Here is a 21512-nt window from a genome sequence, read left to right on the forward strand (position 1 = left end):
GTTATGCATTCTTATTTATATTTTGTTTGAATATAGAAAGGGCTATATATCAAAATAGAGAATACAAATTTGACGATGATGATTCATGTAAAATTTAAATAATTAAGAGCACGAATGAGAATTTTAGAATATTATGATTCGGATACACCGGGCTACGAAATCCGGAAGACAAATCATAAAAGTGCAGGCGATATTTTTAAAAATTAAATTTTTAGATAAAAACTTACGGACATTTAAAAACTAATAACTAATATGTCATATATATTGTCATTAAAAAAAGCAATGACATCTGAAACTAAAATATAATTAAAAACATGTTTTAATATCTTGATTAAATAAGTAGTGTTAAAAAATTAATGTAAACAAAAATATGATTTAATCGCCCCATTGATCATATTCTCCAACTAGTATTTTTACACACACAACATGGATATAATATAAAATTATATTTTTTAATTCATTATTTGTTCTTTACAATCTAAACTATATATATCTTAAAAACTTCTCACATTCTTCTCCCAATATCTCATTATTCTACTCACTATCTCGTTATCTTAACATAAAAGCAAATAAATTCAAATTTACGAAACAGATTTTAATTACAAAAAAACGACGAAATCCTTAGGAAATATGACCTCTAATGAAGTCTGTCACCGTCGGAACGAAATATTTTGCTTTGTCTTTAGTATATTTTCTACGGCAGATAACAATTTTTGAAGTAACAAAAATTAAATAATAATTATATTGAATTTCAAAGGTATGTAAGCACAAAACAGCGGCGAGATCCTTATAGATACATCCAATAAATTTCGCATTATTTATTGTATAATAATTAACTCGGAAAATAATGAAAAATTGGGCTTGTATTGGGTTACATGGACTATTTTATTGGGCCCAAGCCCGGGAAACTCGCTCTAGATTATTGCCACGTTTGCTTTGATTTTAGGCCAAGGAGAATATAAAAACTCATTTATTACGCCTCTTCTTTGAAGCCCCAAATTTCCTGTTCAGGTGATCTCTCGATTCCATCCGCATCCCAATTTGGGATCGATCTTTTGATTTAATTGCGATATGAATCGGAGATTGGATCCCTATTCAATTTTATTTTGTACCTCGCATTAATTATGGTGTATGTAAATGAATGAATTTTTTTGTTCCGTGCTCCGATGTCCCTCGATCTGTTAAATTTATCATGCTCTAATCATTTTTTGTTGTTGTGGAGATTTTAGTTTGAATATGTTCATACGAGTCACTTTATGCGTGCTTCTGAAATTCAGGATATGTTAACTGGTTTTATGCAGCAACTCTTTGTATATTTCTTGTTTTCTTGAAATCTAGGCTTCAGCCTTGCGCTGCTGGCTCTTTGCCCCCGTAAATTTTGCTCCTGTTTTAAGTCTCCTATTCTAGTGAATTGTGTGCGTAAAAACTCGTTAAAAATTTCTGGACTAGTCATTTGTTCGGGTTCTGAATGTGCGGGAGATTATTGGAGTTCATGAATTTTTTTGTCTGCCTGGACAATATGATTCATTGCCAGTCTGGTTTTGTGCTGGCCAAAGAGGGTAGTCTGGTTTTGTGCTGGCCAAAGAGGGTACTCTTTCACATCTCTCATTCGTGGATTCTGAAGGACTTCCTTAATGCCTCAATCTAGAAACTTCTCTAAAGCTAACAATCGATTATTTATCTGCATAATTCACTCTGAAGCACGACGTCTAATGCTTTGCCGACTTTCTTTTACTGATCTCAATTTCTGTGTGGGATGATTTTGTTGACTAATTTGTGGTTCGTGTTTCTATCTTTAATTGGGTCCAATAATTTGAATCCAGTTTCAGGAAATTCTGTCCACTCGTTTATCAATACATCAACCAAGTTTCATGTCTGATTTTGACATCCAGACTCCTGCTTTTGGTATACTTCTTTACTACTCATTTGTTTTTGTTGAAGCTATTATAGTTCCTATGATGATTTGAAAAATGGAAATTAAGTTGATTGAGAAATAATATTGTTGGTAAATTATTTAATAAAGAATGGGAAGTGATGTGGTTGTCTATTGCTAGATTCAGAGAGATTAGAAATCCTTTCTTTTCGTATCTGACTTGATTTTCCCCTGATGCTCAGATCCTTTTGCTGATGCAAATGCTGAGAATTCTGGTGCTGGGTCAAAGGACTACGTTCATGTTCGCGTACAGCAGCGGAATGGTCGGAAAAGCCTAACAACTGTGCAGGGTTTGAACAAAGAGTTCAGCTATAACAAAATCTTGAAGGATCTCAAGAAAGAGTTTTGCTGCAATGGAACTGTTGTTCAGGACCCAGAACTAGGCCAGGTTTTGTTTATTCTAATTTTCTTTCTTTTACTTCACTTAAACCCTTTCATTCTATTCAAAGGAGGTTTTCCCTATGAAGGTTATTCAACTCCAAGGTGATCAGCGGAAGAACGTTTCTTCCTTTCTTATTCAGGTGATTGATTACTCAATAGTTTATTCATCATATTATCTGCTAGCATGAAAATGTGCTAGTCAAAATCATAATTTTAATGTATCAAAACTGAGTTAGAAGACATTAATAATTAGGCAATAGTAGATTGTCTGAGAAAGCACTCTACTCCTTCATGTGTAGCAAAACAAATTATGCATAAAACTATTTACTGTATCACCGAACCTCTGAAGCTTGTATGTCAAATTATCTTATCTTTCTAATCTTTGATCTCGGGAACAGGCTGGGATCGTGAAAAAGGAGCATATCAAAATTCATGGTTTTTGAGTTCCAGCCTTTGCCTTTTTGCTCTGGCCGTTGGATACTGTGTCAGAGCTGAAGATGATATGTGCAGATACTTTAAATTCAGTTGTGTGCCAGTGATCTTTTAAATTTATTATCACGTCTTTAATTTCTCTTTGTTTCCCTGTGTCATGCGCGATGTTGACCGCACTTTTCTGTGTGTTTGTGGGGCTTTATTATCGGTATCCATTGTATGGATTAACTCAATATTTCCCCTTTATGTATGAAGAACGTGATATGAAGCATGATTCTGGGAGATTCATACATTTATAAACCGTCAAATTTGGTATTAAAATTTGGAGATGATGATTATGTTGGATTTGGTGGTAGTTTTGATGTAAGCCACTCGTTGTTCGTGTTCACGTCAGCACCGTGATATCCTCACCTACTACCGTCAAAGTGGTGGGGACGCTTTAAATCAAATCGCGGATAATAATTCATGTCCCCATAGCCAATTTAATAATCATTCTTTTGATCATGTAAACAATCAGCGGATGTTGTGGGTTTGAAGTGGATGACCAAACTATACGATAGACAAGGTACAGACTATATAATATATATAAAATACAAATTATGTAACATTGGCTCATTTTTATTTCCCTCGGCTCGATACCTCAGTTTTTGTTTGTCCTGAAAGGACCACCTATATTATTCTATCTTACGTTGGATGTCTTTCCTTGTGACTTGTGAGGGTACATAATGACACACGTGCCTATATTGACTGGTGGGCATTATTTCAACAATGCAACAACTTTGGGGTCGTTCGAGGCTCGTATACCCATGTGTAATACTCCAATTCTTCGTTATTCAAGAGACAAATAATGACACGTGTTTTTTTCATGCAGATCCATATGTTCATTAACTATATACAATATTAATTAAATATGTATATGTAAATTTATAAATTTAATTTCAAAAACTTGATTAAACAAAACACATATAATATAAAATAATATAGATTGAAACAAACTTAAAAAAATGTTTATTCATTCAGACAATATACTATATAGAAAGTAACAGAAACTACAAATTTAGATGTAGATGAAATGACACGCAGAATATATAGATATTACAGTCGAATGAAATAAAATGTTTTAAAAAAAGGAAATAGAATGTAATATGTAAAATCCTTCGTAGTACTGAATTAAGCTTTTTTTCCAACACGTTAAAAGGTACCACAAGGGTTTATACACAAAGAACGGGCAAACCATAGTCATAATTTTAAAATATGGCTAATTAGTATTAATTATTTATTAATATAAAAATGTGAAAGTATTACATGTGTCATTTGATAATGAAAAAATAAACATGTTACATTAATTATGTCCGTATGACGGAGTCGGAAATATGACTTCTTCTGGACTAAAATTTTAAACTCTATAAATTTTTAATATATTAAATTGATCTACACGGGCTAATATTATATTATTTTAAAATTATATAAAATTTACATATACTTTTTTTTATAGGAGTCTTTGGCTCCGCCCCGGCGTACATAATTAAAAAACATATGGATGATCGATAATTTTATAAATACGTATATATTGAAAAAAATTGTGAGTCCTTGTAACCTTTAGATTAAGAGTTGGAGCAAATCCATATTTTTTAATTATTTTCACTTTCCCCGTTCCTCTATAAAGAAGCAGCTCTTGTAGCATGCCTAATTGTATGTCATGGGAAAATGGCTTCAACACGTCAACCTCTGCTAAGTGCCCCTCAAAATACCAAGTTCCTCTACTTAGCTCCAGCCATTTTCGCTCTACTCGTTTCCGCTGTTTTTCTTGCTCCAAATCTTGTCAAAATAATCCAAAATGACCAGTCAAACGCTTCATATATCTGCCAACGAGCTTTACATCTTGAAACGTGCCAAAATTTTGTGTCTGAAGTCGTCTCCCATGGTGTTAAGCCCCAAAATACCACTGTTATCCTGCAAAAAATGTTGGTGAAGCAAGCCCGTCTAATGAGACACGCTTCTTTACATGCTAGAAAACTGAGAAATCAGATGAATCAGCAAAATGAACAGGGGGCTCTAGCGGACTGTCTTGAGCTAATAGACTCATCCATTGATCTAGTTCTTGACTCGATCAAAGCTCTTATGGATCCAACTGGCATGTCTCCCGCCGATGCACAAACATGGCTAAGTGGCGTGCTCACTAACCACGTCACCTGCTTCGATGGGTTCAAAACTTCATCAAGAAAATCAATGGAAGCCATTCTTGAAGACCTTATATTGAGGGCGAGGGCTTCTTTGGCAAGAATATACAGGAATGACACTCACTGGTGCGAGAGGAATGCTGCTGCCTTCATGGATCAGCCCAGTGGACAGGAAATTGCTGCAGAAGTCGGCTAGTGACATAAAAGCTGACCTAGTTGTAGCAAAAGATGGCTCAGGGAAATACAAGACAGTAGCAGAAGCAATTGCAGCAGCGCCTGACAAGAGCAAGACTCGTTTCGTGATCTATGTTAAGAAAGGGACGTACAAGGAGAATGTTTCAGTGGGCAAGAAGAAGAAGAATCTGATGATTGTCGGAGATGGTATGAATTCCACAATTATAACAGGTGATCTTAATGTTGTTGATGGATCCACCACCTTCAACTCTGCTACTCTTGGTAAGATGTCAGATTATTCGAATACTTACCTAAATTACTCGACTTTTTTCAAATGGTGTCCAACACTAGTGACACGCTTTTTTATACACTGCAGCCGCAGTTGGAGAGGGATTTATACTACAAGACATATGCATACAAAACACAGCCGGGCCGGAGAAGCACCAGGCGGTGGCTCTACGCGTCGGTGCCGATAAATCTGTAATAAACCGCTGCCGCCTCGACGCTTTCCAAGACACACTGTACGCGCATTCTCAACGGCAATTTTACAGAGAGAGCTACGTAACGGGAACAGTTGACTTCATATTCGGCAACTCAGCAGTGGTGTTCCAGAAGTGCAAACTGGCGGCCCGAAAACCCATGGCAAAACAGAAAAACATGGTCACGGCTCAAGGAAGAACCGATCCGAATCAGAACACAGGCACTTCGATCCAAGATTGTGAAATAATCGCCAGTGATGACCTCCAACCGGTACAAAGTTCTTTTCGTACTTACCTTGGCCGTCCATGGAAGGAGTACTCGAGGACTGTGGTCATGCAGTCCAAAATCGGCAGCCTCATTGATCCGGCAGGATGGGCGGAGTGGAATGGGGATTTTGCGCAGAAGACTTTGTACTATGGGGAGTACTTGAATCAGGGGCCTGGGGCTGGAACCAGCAAGAGGGTGAACTGGCCTGGGTATCACGTTCTTACTGACTCGGCCGACGCCATGAAATTTACAGTGAAGGAATTGATCCAGGGTGGGGATTGGTTGAGTGCCACTGGTGTAGCTTACACCGAAGGACTGTAATGTTTCGTGGGTATTGGCTTTGAGTTTGAACTGTAATATCTCCCAATAATTTTGTGTGAATTTGGTTTCGCTTTCTCGCAAAATAAGTGATATATGATATATGTAATTTTTGTTCAAGAAAACATATTGTAGAAATAAATATTTAAAATAAATTTGAGATTTTTTGAGAGATTTATAAAATAGAATAATGTGTTTGGATGATTGAAATAATCTAATCTAACGTAGATATAAATATATGACTTTTAATTATGAATTTTTTAATATATCCTTATTCATTTAAGATAGAAAAATAAATTTTAATGATTTTTTTTTTAATTCATTCTCAATCTTAAATGACTTTGAACAAAAATGTATATTAAATTCATTAATTTAGCAACGGTTTTACTTTGTTGCTACTAAAAGTAGTTACTAAAGTGGGTGAATTTCTTCATGGTTGCTAATGAGTATTTAATGTTTCATGTTATCTTATATTGTTGATTTATCTTTTCTTTTATTTTACATATAAATACATCAATTTTATAACAAGTTGATTTTTAAATATGAACTAAAGGGGGTGTATTCAATGTAGGAGATTTATTGACTTTTAATAACTTTTGTAGATTTTAAAAGTCTAGATGTATTCAATCAAGGCTTTTGCATACTCTATAGAAGTCTGGTGATATCAAAATAGATTTTCATTGAGTTTTAAAAAGTCAAGTAGTATTCAACATTGACTTTTAAAAACTCTATAAAAGTCTAGAGGTATTCAAATTTTTCAATAGACTTTTAATAACTTCATGGAATTCGTTAACATACAAACATTAAAGCCTAAGGTATAACTATAAATGGTTAAAAATTGTATTTGGTTCAACCGAAAGATTTGGATGGATTTTTAAAACTTCTAACTCATACACAAGCTATTTATTTCACTCTATGTTGCTTCACATTACATCTCTTCTTATCTTCTCTCATCTCATCTATTTCTATCACTCTCTTAAATTTTCGAAATTTATCTCTATATTTTCATCTTTTCTTATCAAAATTTTCATTTTTTGGCTGCTTTTTTATTTAATAATTTTTTATTTTAATATCATAAGAAATTTTGAATTCTAGATTTGATTTTGTTATTTTTATTTTATGATTTATACAAATTAATATAATATTCAATAATAATAAAAGATGATCCAAAAAATGCCGCTTAATTCTTAATAATTGAATAGGCTCGCAACAACAATGATTTTTAAATTCTTTTTAGCAGTTTTCAATTAATGTGTAAGCTATGATATTTTTATACAAAATTATATCCACATAATGATAAATAATATTTTTTTCACATGTATATTATCTATTCAAAAACAATGTTACAGATTAATCAATTGATGTATTTTAAAAATTTACAAACATGCATACATACCCACATATATATGTAAAGATTAAATGATTTAACTTTTAAATAAGTAAATTTACTTATTAATATAAATACTGAAAAAATATTTCAAACTGAATATGTTATATATGTTAACTAATTATTAGTTCATAATATGTTATAATTAATTATAAAATTCTATAAAAAAATTCTCAAAATTCTATAAAAATCTTGCAAAAAAATCTACATGAATCCAAGTAAATCTGTTTATAAATCTATGAGATTCTGTATAAGTCAATAAAAATCTATTAAATCCATAGAAGTAAAAAGTCATTAAAAGTCATCAAAAGTCTGAATTGAATACACCCCACCAAGAAACATCATACTTTTTTTTAAATTTAAATATGATATTTTGTTTTTGTGACACTATTTTTTTCTTTTATATATATATATATATATATATATATATATATATATTATGTTTGCAGGTATTTTTGTGCTTATTGTTTTTATTTAACATTGTTTAAAATATTATATGTATATTAAAATTTTAATATTTCAGATATAACTAATAAATTTGATAAATTTTCAACTCTATTGTATGTTTCCAACTTTGTTAGACTACTATAAATACATTAGATTATTATAAAATAATTTTTTCAGGAACTTACGAATTTTTTATGTATTTAAATTATATTTATTAGTTAATATCAAAAAAATTATTAAACTCTTGATATTTTTATGTAGATGATAAGAAATGTTAAATGATGACAAATTTCAATAAATTGATTTAAGTAATAATTAAATAAATAGTAGATCAATAATTTAGTTATTTCAGTTATGATTCATTACGTGTTATTATAATATTTTACATAATAATGTTTTTAAATTTAAATTTCTCATTATTATATATTTTGTTACCCAATTTTCAATTTTATTCTAAACACAATACAAATAATGATTGTATTAACATTATTCTACTACGAAATCATATATATATATATATATATTGATTTGTTGTCTTGTTTGTTTTTTTCATTATTAAATAATTAATTAATTTTTCATTGTAATGATGAAACTATATACATAAAAAAATAATTTTTCTTCTTTACCACATAGCGCACAGGCCCCTCCATAAGGTTGTCACCCAAAAATTAATATATATGTTTAAATTATTATTATTATTAATTAAACTTATTTTATGTTCGATAAAAATTTTTGATCCGTGGGAATATATTTGATTTTGATAAATAATTTTTAGAATGTAAAATCGCATCCACATCAGATTTGTTAGGAGTTTGCATGTGATAAATGATTGAGTAATGCAGCCAAAATTTATTTAATTGATGGGGTCCTCCGACCTAGTCTTTCACTTGAGTGAATAATTCAACCGATAGAACCATAATATTCCTCGATTTTGTAAGGATATGCTAGTCGGTCCTTGAGGAAGGATGTCCGACATTTAGGTTGCAACATGAATGGTAATACCTGGATTGAAGTCGGGTCGGGCAATGAAGTTTACGTGGTTGATTCCATCCTACATGTAGGGGCACTACCCCATGATAGAATCAATGTGTGGGAATCTTGTCCATCCAAACCATGTAGAGGCAGTGTCCCACATGTAGCATCGAAGCTACCGGTTTACGTCATTGCTAATAACTAGCCACATGGAGCAAATTTTGTATTTAAACTGAGTTAATGGAATTAATTTCGCAAAATGTTTGAACAAAACGACTTAAAATAATTTAAATATCCAAAATAAACGAAGTTAGAGTTCTTTAGGAAAAATAAAGAAGAAGAAATTTTTGAAATTTTTCCTTTGATTTTAGTTTATTCTACCCTTTCGATTTTGATTGATAAAGATAATCGGATTTGAAGAATTTTGTAAAAATTAATAAATTACTGAATTTATCTAATTAATTGAGTCAAATGAGTTAATGTATAATACACCATGTTTTGGCCTCTGCAAAATGACATGTTGGACTGTACACAATTTTTTCCCTTTCTAGGTGAATGAAGTATTGCATTTATACGCCATGTTTTGGCCTCCGCAAGAATGGCAAAAACTAGAGGAAGAAAACGCTTCTTAAATTTAGTTCCTACAAAAATCGTGTGTCTCATGTTAGCCTATGCCAGCAGTGACTAACATTAATGTTTTCTCGTCTCAGTTTCGATCATTTTTCTTCTTATCACCTTCATGCACCGTGTCCAATTTCACGGGGCATTGCCTGGTGATCTCTGAAAACTATACATTTCCGGCTCTCAGCCGAGCCCCACGCTGCCTTTTTATATTATTCAACGTCAATAATTTTAAAAACAAAAACAAGAATTTGAAAACAAATCCACGTTTATTAACACAAATGTTGGCAAGAAAATCAGGCATGAGAATACAATGGTTCTGTGTTTTAATTGTCCTGTTTCTATCCACCATCAACGTCTCCAATGCTCAAGATTATGACACCCCGGAAACACCACCTCCGGAACAAGAAAACTGCGGTGGAATCTTCGTCTCCTACACATTCATGGGACGAGAGAAAGAGTACCCGTTTGTAAAGAATGTGTCAGCTCAGGCATGGTCATTCAAGGCCATGTTAACTGTTCTCAATGCTGGGGCTCAAGAACTGAAATCTTGGAAAGTTTTCATCGGCTTTCAGTATCGAGAGCTGCTGGTTTCTGCCGACGGTGCTGTGGTGGTTGATGGAGATGGATATCCTGTCCGAGTCGGGAATAATGGAACGACTCTCGCAGGGTATCCGCAGTCTGATTTGAAAACTGCGATAGATACTGCTAATGATTATGGTCAGATGATGGTGGAGGTCAATCTCAAAGGAACACAATTTGGGCTCGGAACTAAAGGGACTCCCATGCCTAAAAAACTTAAGCTTGTTAATGAAGGGTACAAATGCCCTGCAGCCACACGAAAAGGTACCGCCTATACCGCAAACATCATGTCTTTTGCGAATATATGTTAGTTATATCGTTTACCAGGACATGCAGAATTTGCACTACAAATGGTGCTTTAACATTCTATGTTAAAATGCATTCATTCCCTTGTCTTTGTTTGAGGGTGGTGAGAAGTTTTGGCATTTGGGTGGATTTTATTCAATGTATTTGTATAATGGGATCTAGTTTTCCTAGTGAATAACGTCTCATCTGATTTTGAATCACCTTAAAATACATCTTTATATACAAGACGTATGGTCTTCCTATCTTATGGTTCGTCAGTACCTGATGTTTGGAAATTGTTTGGAGTATGACGGATGCTAGCTTAGTAAAATTGGAAATTGACTGTTTCAGGAAGTTACATGCATGTCTGCTGCAAAAGGGACCCAAAATACAAAGACAGACTTAAAAGCAAGTTCTTGCCTCGAAAGTACGGTGATCTCTCCTTCACATACGATGTTCTTCGGGCATACGAGAACAAATATCTTGCACAAGTCACCATAGACAACAACCATCCACTTGGTCGTCTTGATCAATGGAACTTGACTTGGGAGTGGATGAGAAACGAGTTCATTTATGATATGAGGGGCGCTTATACTCACATAAAAGATCCTTCGGAATGCATTTACGGCCCTCAAGGGCAGTACTACCAGGATTTTGATTTTTCTAATGTAATGAACTGCCAAAAGAAGCCAGTTATGGCAGACTTACCTCCTGAGAAGGAGAACGACGACAAGGTCGGTAGGTTGCCAAATTGCTGCAAGAATGGTACTTTGTTGCCAAAGACAATGAATGAGACTCAGGCAACAGCCATTTTCCAGTTAGAAGTGTTCAAACTTCCGCCCGACTTGAACAGAACCGCTATTTATCCACCTCAAAATTGGAAGATCGAAGGCCGACTCAACCCGACTTACAAGTGCGGCACTCCTATTAGAGTTGATCCAACAGAGTTCCCTGATCCTTCCGGGATTGCCGCACAAACTTTTGCAGTAGCAAGTTGGCAAGTGACTTGCAATATGACTCGCCCCAAGCCGAAACAATCTAAATGCTGCGTGTCCTACTCAGCTTACTATACTGATTCAGTTGTTCCTTGCAACACTTGTGCATGCGGATGTGACGAAAAAGCTCGTTGTGATAAAAACTCGGCTCCTTTGCCTCTTCCCGCAGATGCCCTTTTGGTACCATTCGTCAACAGAACAGAGAAAGCTAAAGCTTGGGCCAACATTAAGAACAAGAATCTACCAACAAAATTGCCTTGTCCGGACAACTGTGGAGTGAGCATAAACTGGCACATTGACTCAGATTATAACAATGGATGGACAGCGAGAATAACACTTTTCAACTGGGATGATTTCGCATTTTCTGATTGGTTTTCTGCCGTCCAGTTAAAGAAAGCTTTCCCTGGTTTTGAAAAAGCTTACTCATTCAACGGCACAAAGCTACCTCAAGTCAATAGCACCATTTTCATGCAAGGCCTGCCTGGATTAAACTACTTGGTTGGAGAGGTAAATGGGACTCACCCTGAAAGAGATCCTAGAGTTCCTGGAAAGCAACAATCGGTACTTTCATTCTCCAAGAAACATATACCTAATTTAAACATACCACAAGGGGATGGATTCCCTTCGAAAGTTTTCTTCAACGGGGAGGAGTGTTCTCTTCCAACAGAGTTGCCTCGTAGAAGCGACGCCCCACGATCTCGATTTGGGCTGGTTTCACCGGTTCTGCTTTCCCTGCTGACTTTTCTGCTTCTGACATTCAGCTTTAATTGATGAAAGCTCAGAATTTTCTTCTGGCATAGAGAAGCTTCTGTGAAAAACTTAACATCAGTCTAAATTTTATGTAAAATGGGTAAGTTTCATGATATAATTTTATCTACTCTTTCCTTTACAGTAAATGGAGGCAGTGATGTGTATTTTTAAGAAGATAAAAGAAACTCCGCAGCATGGTCAAGACAATTCTAGTTCAACAAGCAGATATAGTTTGAGATTTATGGGCATTTGTTTGCAAGAATAATACACTTTCTGTAGTTTATACTAATGTAGAAAAAACAATATTTGTTTTCCTGTTATTCATGTTTATGTTCTTTCCAGGTGTTTCTGAAAAGAACATCCATACCCTATATTTTGATACTTTTAGGATCTTTTATCACAATTTTTTGGTTCTCTCATTTTTGTCAGGCATAACAGCACTTAGACAGCTAGCTTTAAATCTGTACGTATGTGGCATTAGATCTGTTTAAGCTCAGATCAAGAAATTCAAACTGCAGCATAAACATGAAATTGAGCAATCCGGGGTCCATTTGGAGGAAAAAACCCATTATTCTACCAACCGCTGACTAAATTTATGGGCATTCATTTTTATAATTAATTTTTTAAAAAAAATTATGGCCGACTCTGCAATTTTAATGCTTGCAAGCTGTCACGTATCTGCGGCATCCGCTCTATAACAAAGCAGACGCTGCAGATGAATTGATTACAATTCCACATTCATTGCGACACTTTTTGTTCAACGCGCATTTGAAATTTTTGTGCGTCTACAAATTTCATATGTCGAGAGTTCATGTTAGTTTATCATTTGTTTCAGAATGACTGCAAATCGACATCACAAAAATTATAGTGTTTTTCATTTACAAGCATACATATCTCGCATACGCATACGGTGGAAGAATGACAACATATGTGTCGAGTTGTTGGGATTTGACATTTATGTTGATAAAATTTTGGAAAATAATAAATGCATAGTAATGTTAGCAAAATTGTATGTGAACAAAACTTCGGTTAAAATGAAATAAATCGATCGAACCAGTTAAATTAAAAAATCCGATTTGGTAAAATTCGGAAATCCAATTTTTGTTTTTCTAAAAAACCGGTCAAATTGATTTAGTTTCGTTTTTATTTAATTTGGATTGGATAAATCAATTTTCTTAATAAGCTTCAACTTTTTATACTCAGTTTTTTAATATATTTTTCCAGATTTTGATTAATTTGTATACATATCAAAATAATTGAATTTAATTTGGTTCGATTTTTTATTTTAACTTTGGCAAAAACTCGTGTGAGACGGTCTCACGGGTCGTATTTTGTGAGACGAATATCTTATTTGGATCATCCATGAAAAATTATTACTTTTTATGCTAAAAGTATTTATTTTTATTGTGAATATCGGTAGAGTTGACTCATCTCATCTCGGTAGAGTTAATAAGCTTGTTGTAGGAAGTAATGGTATTAATTAAAAAACAAAAAGAAGAAGCATGGCATGGCATGACAACTAAAAGAAAAACAATTGATGTTCTTTTATTGATAACATTTATGTTTCGTACAAACGGTTCCAATTATTGAAGTTCAAGTTTTGAGAAAGATTTAAAACTTACATAACAGAAATGTTAACATCCTATGACTGTTTGTCAGCGGTATATATAGTTCAGAAAAAACTACACAAGCAAATTGTGGAATTCAAGACATGATCCCTCTTTTGTATAGTAAAGGTATGATGTCAGAGATCAGACTAGCATAAATATAATTGGGGCTGCTCAAATTTCAGACCAGATTGAGGTTGATGTTCCAAGGCACAGCCAAGATATTAGTTACACCTGCTCCTGTGTCATGCATTTTTGGCCTGCAAGGACATTTTAACAAAAACAACGGGTCAGAGGGAAGAGATTAATTTATAACAAGGGGCGTTCGTTGCATGTTTCATTGGTTATGAAACAAAACAACTCATGTTGCCTCATTATACAGCAATTCACATGTTTTTACTTCCAAATACGTTTGCGTTTGGTTGCATCATTTTCCACAATGTTCGTCCTTGCCTTTCGTTTTCCACAGATCACACACTAGTTTTTCAGCGTTTATGTGTACAGGTAGCATGCTAACACGTTCTAACACACACACACACACAGAGAAGCCTTCTGCAATTAAATCTTGGCGTATCTAGGAAGAAAAATACATAACATAGACACACTCCAGTGCAATTGGAAAGTAATTTCAGTGCAATAACAGGTTGTTAATAAGAACAAGGCGAAATAATGCTGAAGCTAAGGTTGATCGATACCTTTTTTAGATATTTCTTGTGAAGCTTCATGGCACCCGTGCATGCTTTTCTGGCATCAAGATTTCCAGTCATATCATTCAATATCTGAAATGTAAATTACACCACACCACTTGAGTATTATACACCTTCAATGCATGAGACATACATTCCCCAGTACTATCAACGGTTTCCATAATAATGGTTCAACTAGGTTGTGAGACAATTTTTATGACAATCGCTACAAATTTTTTTAAATGGATCCCATTTATTCACCTTTCTCGACTTCTCAGATAGAGCTTTTTTTTTCAAGCCTATGACAAGCATAATCACCTCGAGTTATACTATTTCAGAATGTAAATACACAGTTTTGTTAAGCTGCGAAAATGAAAACCCAGATATCATGAACTCATGAAGCTAACCTTAACAACATCATCTAAGCCTCTGGCTTCTGCTAACAACTTTGAACTCTTATCTTTTAGTACACTGGCAACTAAAAAAACTGAAATAGGCAGAGGTGCAGCAGCATTTTTGCCTCCATTTCTCAGGTTCTCTCTTTCAAATTTTCCGCACTGTCTTGTTGATTTGACTTTCCCTTTAGATCCCTCCGACTTTTCATGAGTTGATTCATGCTCCTCGTACATGGAGAATAAGTCAGGATCATATTCTAGGGCCCACATCATCTGTTAAAAGAAAACAAAAGCAAGAAAAACAACAAAATATTTTTACTTCGAAAAAAGCCTGACAAGCAATAGGAGTATAATTTTCAAAAGACACTAAAAGATTACATCAAATGATGATAAATAAAAACTACCTCGGCAGTTGGAAACAATTATTTTGAACTTACAGATATTTAGCATACGATATGCTGATAGATATAAAGGGGACAACCTACTCAATCAAGAATTTAACAAGCTTCGGTCCATACTTCAAACACTTGACAACTATGACTAAGGCCATTTAACATGGATTCTAAGAAAAGATTGGATGTTTGGTGAATTAGAAATGAATTTGATAAAACCAACATTTGACATACGATAAGGCACAATTTTCAGAGAAAATAGGCTCGTCTTTTCCTGTTGCTATAAGACAACAGGTTTTGAGAAGTTGCATGGCTAGCTTCAACAGTCTTGCAAGCATTCAAAAACTTCTCAAAACCAAACAAGGTCAGCTGGCAAGCGACTAGATTCTCAGGCCAAAAACCAGCAGTCCATTCATTGGGTAACTTGTATTACCCCATTTCTCTTTCACATGCTGAACTCAGTTTTCCATGCCAAAAATATACTGTATCTAAGAAGACATCCTTTTTAGGCTAGTCATTAAACTAATTTCCAAAACGTATAAAATGGGATTCTCCATTATTTCAGTGAAGAAACTTGTCTATAAGAATGTGAAACCATACTATCATGTTCCTGAAATTTTGCATTAAGTTTATGCTAAAATTTTACGGATGTAAAAGAAGCCTAAAAATAGTTTAAACAAATAAAAGGAGATGGAAAATATGTATATACAAACAATTACCTCCCAAAGGTATAATGAATCCCCAAAAGAGAATTCCCGACGAAACAAGACCATGAGCATTCGGAAAGCAAACAGATAATCACCCCCACCCAGGGTTTCTGTTTTCAATATAAAAACATGTTACTTTCTCATATGGCCACAAAATTGAATTAAGCATAAGAACCAAACTGCGTTGACATTGAAGACAAAATTATGAAACTCTTGAAACCTAAATAGCTAGTATCTTTCTCTATTCTCTGACTTTCAATTAATTATTTTATCCGTTACCCTTTCTGTAACTTTTTAATATTGCTGACTAGCAGTAAGCGAAAAAAAATATGAGAAAATGGAACAAATGATCAACGGTTACATTGGTAGACAGAAATTAGGAAAACAACTGATAACTCCGTACCTAAGTGCTGATGAAGTTTAGGATCAACAACTTGAGTTATTGATGCAAGATTAACAAGTTGCTCCTCCACCCCAACAGAGTTCCCGGTGCATCTGAAATTCCCTCGCTTCACAATTTTATAATTTAATAAGTATCAGATGAAGATGAAGCAGTGAGAAGGAGTTAAATAAGTGCATGAAATCCCATCTGTCAAATATTTCGTAGAAGGAACTTTTTTGTCGCATCATTAATATGTCATCGTATATTAAAAAAAAAGAAGAAAAAGACTAAATGAATGGTACCAATTTCCGCATCAAACGTTCAAAGCACCAGAATGCATCGGCTTCATCATCAAGGAGAACAATCATAGGAGAGCAAAGATCACTCATGCCTGTTCAGCATGCAAAATGTCAAAACGCGCCACGTTGTTCAGCATGCAAGTTTATACCGAGATAATATAGGTATATACATAAAAAATCAACCACATCATCATGACCCATTGGTAGACTTATAATTGGAAATGCAGGGTAAAGATTAAGTTCCTGAATTTATTTCAAGCCAAAATATAAAATTGAGTTTGGATAGAGAAGTTGCAGCTTAAAAAAACATTTAATAAGTTCAGTTTTTTAAGTACTTTTATTAAAAAAAGAAGAAGCGGTTTTGACTTTTAATAAATGTTAAAAAGTGATTTTGTTTTAATTTTTAAAAAGAATTAGAAGTAAAAGCCAAAAAACCATAAATTCCAGCTTCTAAAAAAACACATTTTTAAGTGCTTTTTTAAAATGGCTTTTGTGACCAAACACTACATTTTTTAAGAAAATAATTTTTTTAAAAAAAATGCTTTTAACCCATGCCTTCTCTAATCAAACGGGCTCTAAATCACAGAGCATATTTACATGTACAGGTGATTCTGTATGAACTAGAAAAACATGTGTTACGGTACACTTAATTTAAACAATTAAGATATTGATTGATTTCAGATTTTATATTTCACAAAATAAAAAGAGAACCGAGTATTAGGAATTATGTTGAAAGTTTATGAAGAGTAGCAACTATTCTCTTCAGCAACTTACTAGAGAATTGGTGTTTGTGATACTCATAATTTATAAAGCACAATAATGGATTCCTCAAGTAACTTTGATTTATCATTTTTGAATAGCATATGGAGGCAAAACCTTTAAAGTATCACTTGTGTAAGCCCTTGGGCACACGATGTGATAGGTGTGTTGATTAAAACAATGTTTTTGCAATGATAAATAGTTAACTAGACTAAGGCACATGTAGAGAACAATTAAAGAAGATAAATGTCGCTATTGTGTTATCTATCAACTAACTTTCTGCTAGAGGAGTCAGTGTCCCTGGACCTTGGTCCAAGGTTGTAAAATCCCAAGAGAGACAGAGAGGTGAGAGAGAGACTCTTGTGACTTAACCTTGGCCGTACCCGACATCGATATCAAACCAGGAGTAGACAGCCAGTATATCCCAAAGTTTTGACAAATTTTCTTGCTTTTCAAAAAATACCAGCGTCCTGTCAGTACGAACCACATCGAGACCTGACAAATATATCAATTCTCAAATTAGAAACACATAAAACCAACAAAAATTTGTTAATAATTCCGTACAGAAATAAGTTAATAAGCATCATACTTTGTCATGGGATACCGACAAAAGCGATGAAAATAAGCATTTTTGACAGAATTAAATGCCAACCTATCTGATGTAATGTAAGTTTCCACTGGATTTCTTTCTTGTCCAGATGTTGATGCCCGTTTGATTTATTCATTGTGTGGGAGCCACCAGAAGCATCTGTGTTACATGATAAACTTCAGAATCTTAATATCAAAGTGCAGCTATAATGTTGTTCATATCTTTATGGATTTCCAGTTGGTACTGAATTAAATACCAGCTGTGGTTCCATGATTACCATTTTCCTCATTTAGAGATGCAGAATTAATTTGTTGAAGTACGATTGGATCTTTAGTAGGTTCACCATCTTCAGTGATGATCGGTGCAGTGACAAACTTGCCACTTCCAATCAATGGAAACATTTGTCGGCATTCTTCTTTCAACATTGCATACTTCACTCTGAAAGGATACATGGAAACGACTCCATGATTAGGTAGTGCATTACTAAATTAACTCAGGAAAGTTATTGTGTGTTCTAACAAGTGTTAGACAAAATTTTAAATTTTATTCTAACATATATCAATCACTTAGTATTAATGTAAATTATTTATCAATTTACTAATAATTCAAAAAAATGAGAGGACTGCCGAATAGATATTGGTTTAGCAGTGTAATCCAAATATCATAGTCATTGAATTAGGTCAACAAAAGGAGTTCATTTTTTTTATGAGCAGAATAAACAACAGAAAACCGACTGAATTGAATAACAGATATATTTATCTATGCCTTCATATTGTTATTGTCAGACCAACAGTTAATCCTTATCACACGACATCATCTCATGCTTCATAAGCAACAGCTGCAAGTGCTTACTTCATGTACCCGACAAGGGAAGTCTGATGTTCCAAACGATGACAAATACAGTAGCATTTTTGGGATACAAGTTATATCCTTAACAAAATAATAAGAACAAGTACCTTCGGCGTTGTCGTATTTGATCTCTTTCGTCAAAACTGCTCTTAGGATCATAACAACCCAATAAAAATTCCCAAACATCTCCTCTGATTGATGGATGAATTCCCTTTGAGACATACGATGATAAAAAAAATATTTCACAACCATAACATTTGTCAAAAATCACCAATAAAAATTCACAAAATCTTTATCATGTTAGTGGAACACCTGACAATATTGCATTTGATAGATGATCTCAGGCAAAACAATTAAACTAAAAATAATAATAAATTCACATATTCTCCCTACAGACCAAAAAACTATGAATTAATATCACTTTTTTTTGTGGAAGAGGAAGCTGTAGACAGAGAGTGCAAAACATAGATAAAAAGAGATACATTCACATACACGTGCCAAGATATAATATATTACTTCATGTCGAAGGGGTCTGCGACAAATCCCTATAAAAAAAGCTTACCCCACGATGAATACGACTGAGTGTTTTGCCAATATCAAGATAACCTTCTGTAGAGAAAGCAGCATTCCATTTCCGTGCACTTAAAGTTTTTCCAGCCTGATAATTCAGAAAAAGAAGTTGCTTAAACATAGATGGAGTTAAAGGAGAAGAGGAATGTGCTTGAATTTTCTACGAAATCAAAATAAAATCTCTCATTATATGATACCAGAAAATGACACACAATACTCATGCTTAATGTTATAGGCATGCATAATCTAATGGCATTGCTTCATTCATCCAACAAGCAAGATTCTGGCATTGAAAAGTAAATAGTACTATAACAAGTTGTTATTCAACTTGTCAAAGATCTCCTGATTTAGTTTCATCATTCTACGCCCCATGTTAAAAGAAAACAATTTCACGGCAGTCAAAACACCAATTTTAAATATATTCATGCACGTCCTGATTGTATAATAGAAAAAACATTTTCTTTTCACTCCAAGGATCTAAAAAACTTTTCTTACTCAAAAGATAGACAATAGGTTGTCCTCCAATTGCCATTCTTCTTCAGATTACTCGGACCTAAATTTTACAATCTCATAGCTCTACCTAATCTCATCAAACACAGCTAGGTTCGAGAAATTTATGGGCAAATCCACCACTCTAAACAAAAATAAATTGTGGAAGAAAAACAGCATGCACAAAATTAGTGTTGGTAACAAATGCGTGAATCCTAGTGCCTAGCTTGCGTGAGCAGAGATTGGAGAATATTGGACCAGAATTCAGGAATATCATTTAGTTCCACAAATAAATAAAACCTTCAAAAGGAACTCCCCTTTTCAGATGCCACATAAAGCTTTGGCAATCATATTATAAGATTCTTCATGAAATTGGTCAGATTGGGGAACACAACGCTCACCAAATATGAATCAAACAAATGCAAAACAGCCACAAATCGGTAAATCACCATTAGTCTAGCATTCCGGTTATAACTAAATGGCTATAAACTGCAGAGTTAGAAAACTAAATCTCATTTACGATCAACAAGGAAAGAAACACCACACCTTGATCCTGAACTTGCTTTCGGGAACATCAGTGCATTCAGGCCGAACCTGGTAATAGGAATCAGCTGGAGTTCCTGGGTCCCTCCACATATTTCAAATACTTCACCCCAAATAAGTAAATTTATAGATAAAAATGGGAAATTTAACTTGAAAGGTCCTTTGAAAATCCAAAAACCCAGATAAGAAAAAAAAAAAAGAAATGTCAGCAAGAAAAGACCCACAGCCCCGAGATCAATCAGCTGACCTACCCTTTAACAAAGATCAGGGGCATTTCCAAACCAAGAAAATAATAATTATTATTTTATACAGTGTACATGCGCAAGACCAAGAAAATGATCTGTTCAGGTAGTTTGGTGGAAAGGAAAGACCATGAACACCATATTCACAGACAATGCCGTTTTATGCGTTTAATCTCTCCAGACTTTTATTCAATCTACCTGGTTTAACAGCTTCAAATGGAGCGAAAATGACGAGGGATCGACAACTATGTAGCCCACTTGCCTTGTTTCGCGGTTGATTTTCATGGAGGGAGTGGAGCGTGTGGACATCGCGCAAAACTTGTAGACTTTTTAACTGGGTCGAGTTGACTTTTCTATGGGCCTCGTCTTTGGATCATTAATGGGCCTTCTGGTCTGTTGTTTCAAGTCAACATGAGCCCAAAATCACTCAGATCGGATCCAACCCCTCCCAATTACGAGACCAAACGTTGATTATTTTTTTTCAAATCACTCATAAAATTTGAGATTATTTTTCAGTATAGTTGTCTCATGTTCAAGAATTTTTTCTTTAACAGTACCAAATATTCAAGTCATTTACCATCTATGCAATGCTAAATTAAAGTGACTTACTATTAAAATTCATCGATATGACCAATCTAATAATTAGATCAAGAACAAATATTTAAAAAATCACCCTTTAAACATATCTATTGCCTATTGGATACCATTTCCCAAAGTGCGAGACATGGAAAAATTCTTGATAATGATGAAGCAAAGTATAATACGTACTCATTTGTTGTCAGTGGAAGTTAAGAATAAC

The 21512-nt window shown here is 34.1% G+C and overlaps 3 protein-coding genes and 1 pseudogene across 8 annotated transcripts; 3 read left to right on the forward strand and 1 right to left on the reverse strand.

Moving 5' to 3' along the window:
* The first annotated feature begins 921 nt into the window (after positions 1-921).
* Positions 922-3038, forward strand: LOC142527738 (protein translation factor SUI1 homolog). Of its 4 annotated transcripts, none has more exons than XM_075632648.1 (5): positions 922-1011; positions 1824-1905; positions 2116-2321; positions 2401-2454; positions 2713-3038. In XM_075632648.1, exons 2-5 carry the CDS (start codon positions 1872-1874, stop codon positions 2755-2757), a joined length of 339 nt encoding a protein of 112 aa, XP_075488763.1. In that variant the 5' UTR covers positions 922-1011; positions 1824-1871; the 3' UTR covers positions 2758-3038. The 4 variants fall into 4 exon arrangements, with proteins under 4 accessions (XP_075488763.1, XP_075488764.1, XP_075488762.1 ...); XM_075632649.1 differs by lacking the exon at positions 922-1011 and adding an exon at positions 1019-1129; XM_075632647.1 differs by lacking the exon at positions 922-1011 and adding an exon at positions 1154-1588.
* A 1354-nt stretch (positions 3039-4392) lies between these two features.
* LOC142526534 (pectinesterase-like) lies at positions 4393-6328 on the forward strand (annotated as a pseudogene).
* Positions 6329-9682: 3354 nt separating this feature from the next.
* On the forward strand, positions 9683-12479 carry LOC142528015 (COBRA-like protein 10). 2 transcript variants are annotated; one of them, XM_075633043.1, is made up of 3 exons: positions 9683-10438; positions 10811-12248; positions 12347-12479. In XM_075633043.1, exons 1-2 carry the CDS (start codon positions 9874-9876, stop codon positions 12223-12225), a joined length of 1980 nt encoding a protein of 659 aa, XP_075489158.1. In that variant the 5' UTR covers positions 9683-9873; the 3' UTR covers positions 12226-12248; positions 12347-12479. The 2 variants fall into 2 exon arrangements, with proteins under 2 accessions (XP_075489158.1, XP_075489157.1); XM_075633042.1 differs by having other exon boundaries at positions 10811-12479.
* A 1245-nt stretch (positions 12480-13724) lies between these two features.
* On the reverse strand, positions 13725-21016 carry LOC142526889 (rab GTPase-activating protein 22-like). 2 transcript variants are annotated; one of them, XM_075631538.1, is made up of 13 exons: positions 20912-21010; positions 20475-20574; positions 19432-19527; positions 18977-19080; positions 18277-18458; positions 18084-18179; positions 17804-17926; positions 16676-16764; positions 16395-16500; positions 16004-16101; positions 14905-15165; positions 14507-14590; positions 13725-14071 (listed from the first exon to the last, which is right to left on the reverse strand). In XM_075631538.1, exons 2-13 carry the CDS (start codon positions 20562-20564, stop codon positions 14057-14059), a joined length of 1344 nt encoding a protein of 447 aa, XP_075487653.1. In that variant the 5' UTR covers positions 20565-20574; positions 20912-21010; the 3' UTR covers positions 13725-14056. The 2 variants fall into 2 exon arrangements, with proteins under 2 accessions (XP_075487653.1, XP_075487654.1); XM_075631539.1 differs by having other exon boundaries at positions 18298-18458; positions 20475-21016.
* Between the last annotated feature and the right edge of the window lie 496 nt (positions 21017-21512).

This window comes from Primulina tabacum, chromosome 15 (genome assembly GCF_025594145.1).
Source record: "Primulina tabacum isolate GXHZ01 chromosome 15, ASM2559414v2, whole genome shotgun sequence".
Lineage (NCBI taxonomy): Eukaryota > Viridiplantae > Streptophyta > Magnoliopsida > Lamiales > Gesneriaceae > Primulina > Primulina tabacum.

Excerpts from the sequence above, each read along its gene's own strand:
- LOC142527738 (XM_075632647.1), top strand. The coding sequence starts at position 1,469 with ATGTGCGGGAGATTATTGGAGTTCATGAATTTTTTTGTCTGCCTGGAC. Across the intron at positions 1,589-1,823 it reads TTTTGTGCTGGCCAAAGAGG|TTTCAGGAAATTCTGTCCAC; the intron begins GTACTCTTTCAC and ends ATTTGAATCCAG. Across the intron at positions 1,906-2,115 it reads CATCCAGACTCCTGCTTTTG|ATCCTTTTGCTGATGCAAAT; the intron begins GTATACTTCTTT and ends CCTGATGCTCAG.
- LOC142528015 (XM_075633042.1), top strand. The coding sequence starts at position 9,874 with ATGTTGGCAAGAAAATCAGGCATGAGAATACAATGGTTCTGTGTTTTA. Across the intron at positions 10,439-10,810 it reads CCCTGCAGCCACACGAAAAG|GAAGTTACATGCATGTCTGC; the intron begins GTACCGCCTATA and ends TGACTGTTTCAG.
- LOC142526889 (XM_075631538.1), bottom strand. The coding sequence starts at position 20,564 with ATGTGGAGGGACCCAGGAACTCCAGCTGATTCCTATTACCAGGTTCGG. Across the intron at positions 18,180-18,276 it reads TAATCATGGAACCACAGCTG|ATGCTTCTGGTGGCTCCCAC; the intron begins GTATTTAATTCA and ends CATGTAACACAG. Across the intron at positions 16,501-16,675 it reads AACGTTTGATGCGGAAATTG|CGAGGGAATTTCAGATGCAC; the intron begins GTACCATTCATT and ends AAAATTGTGAAG.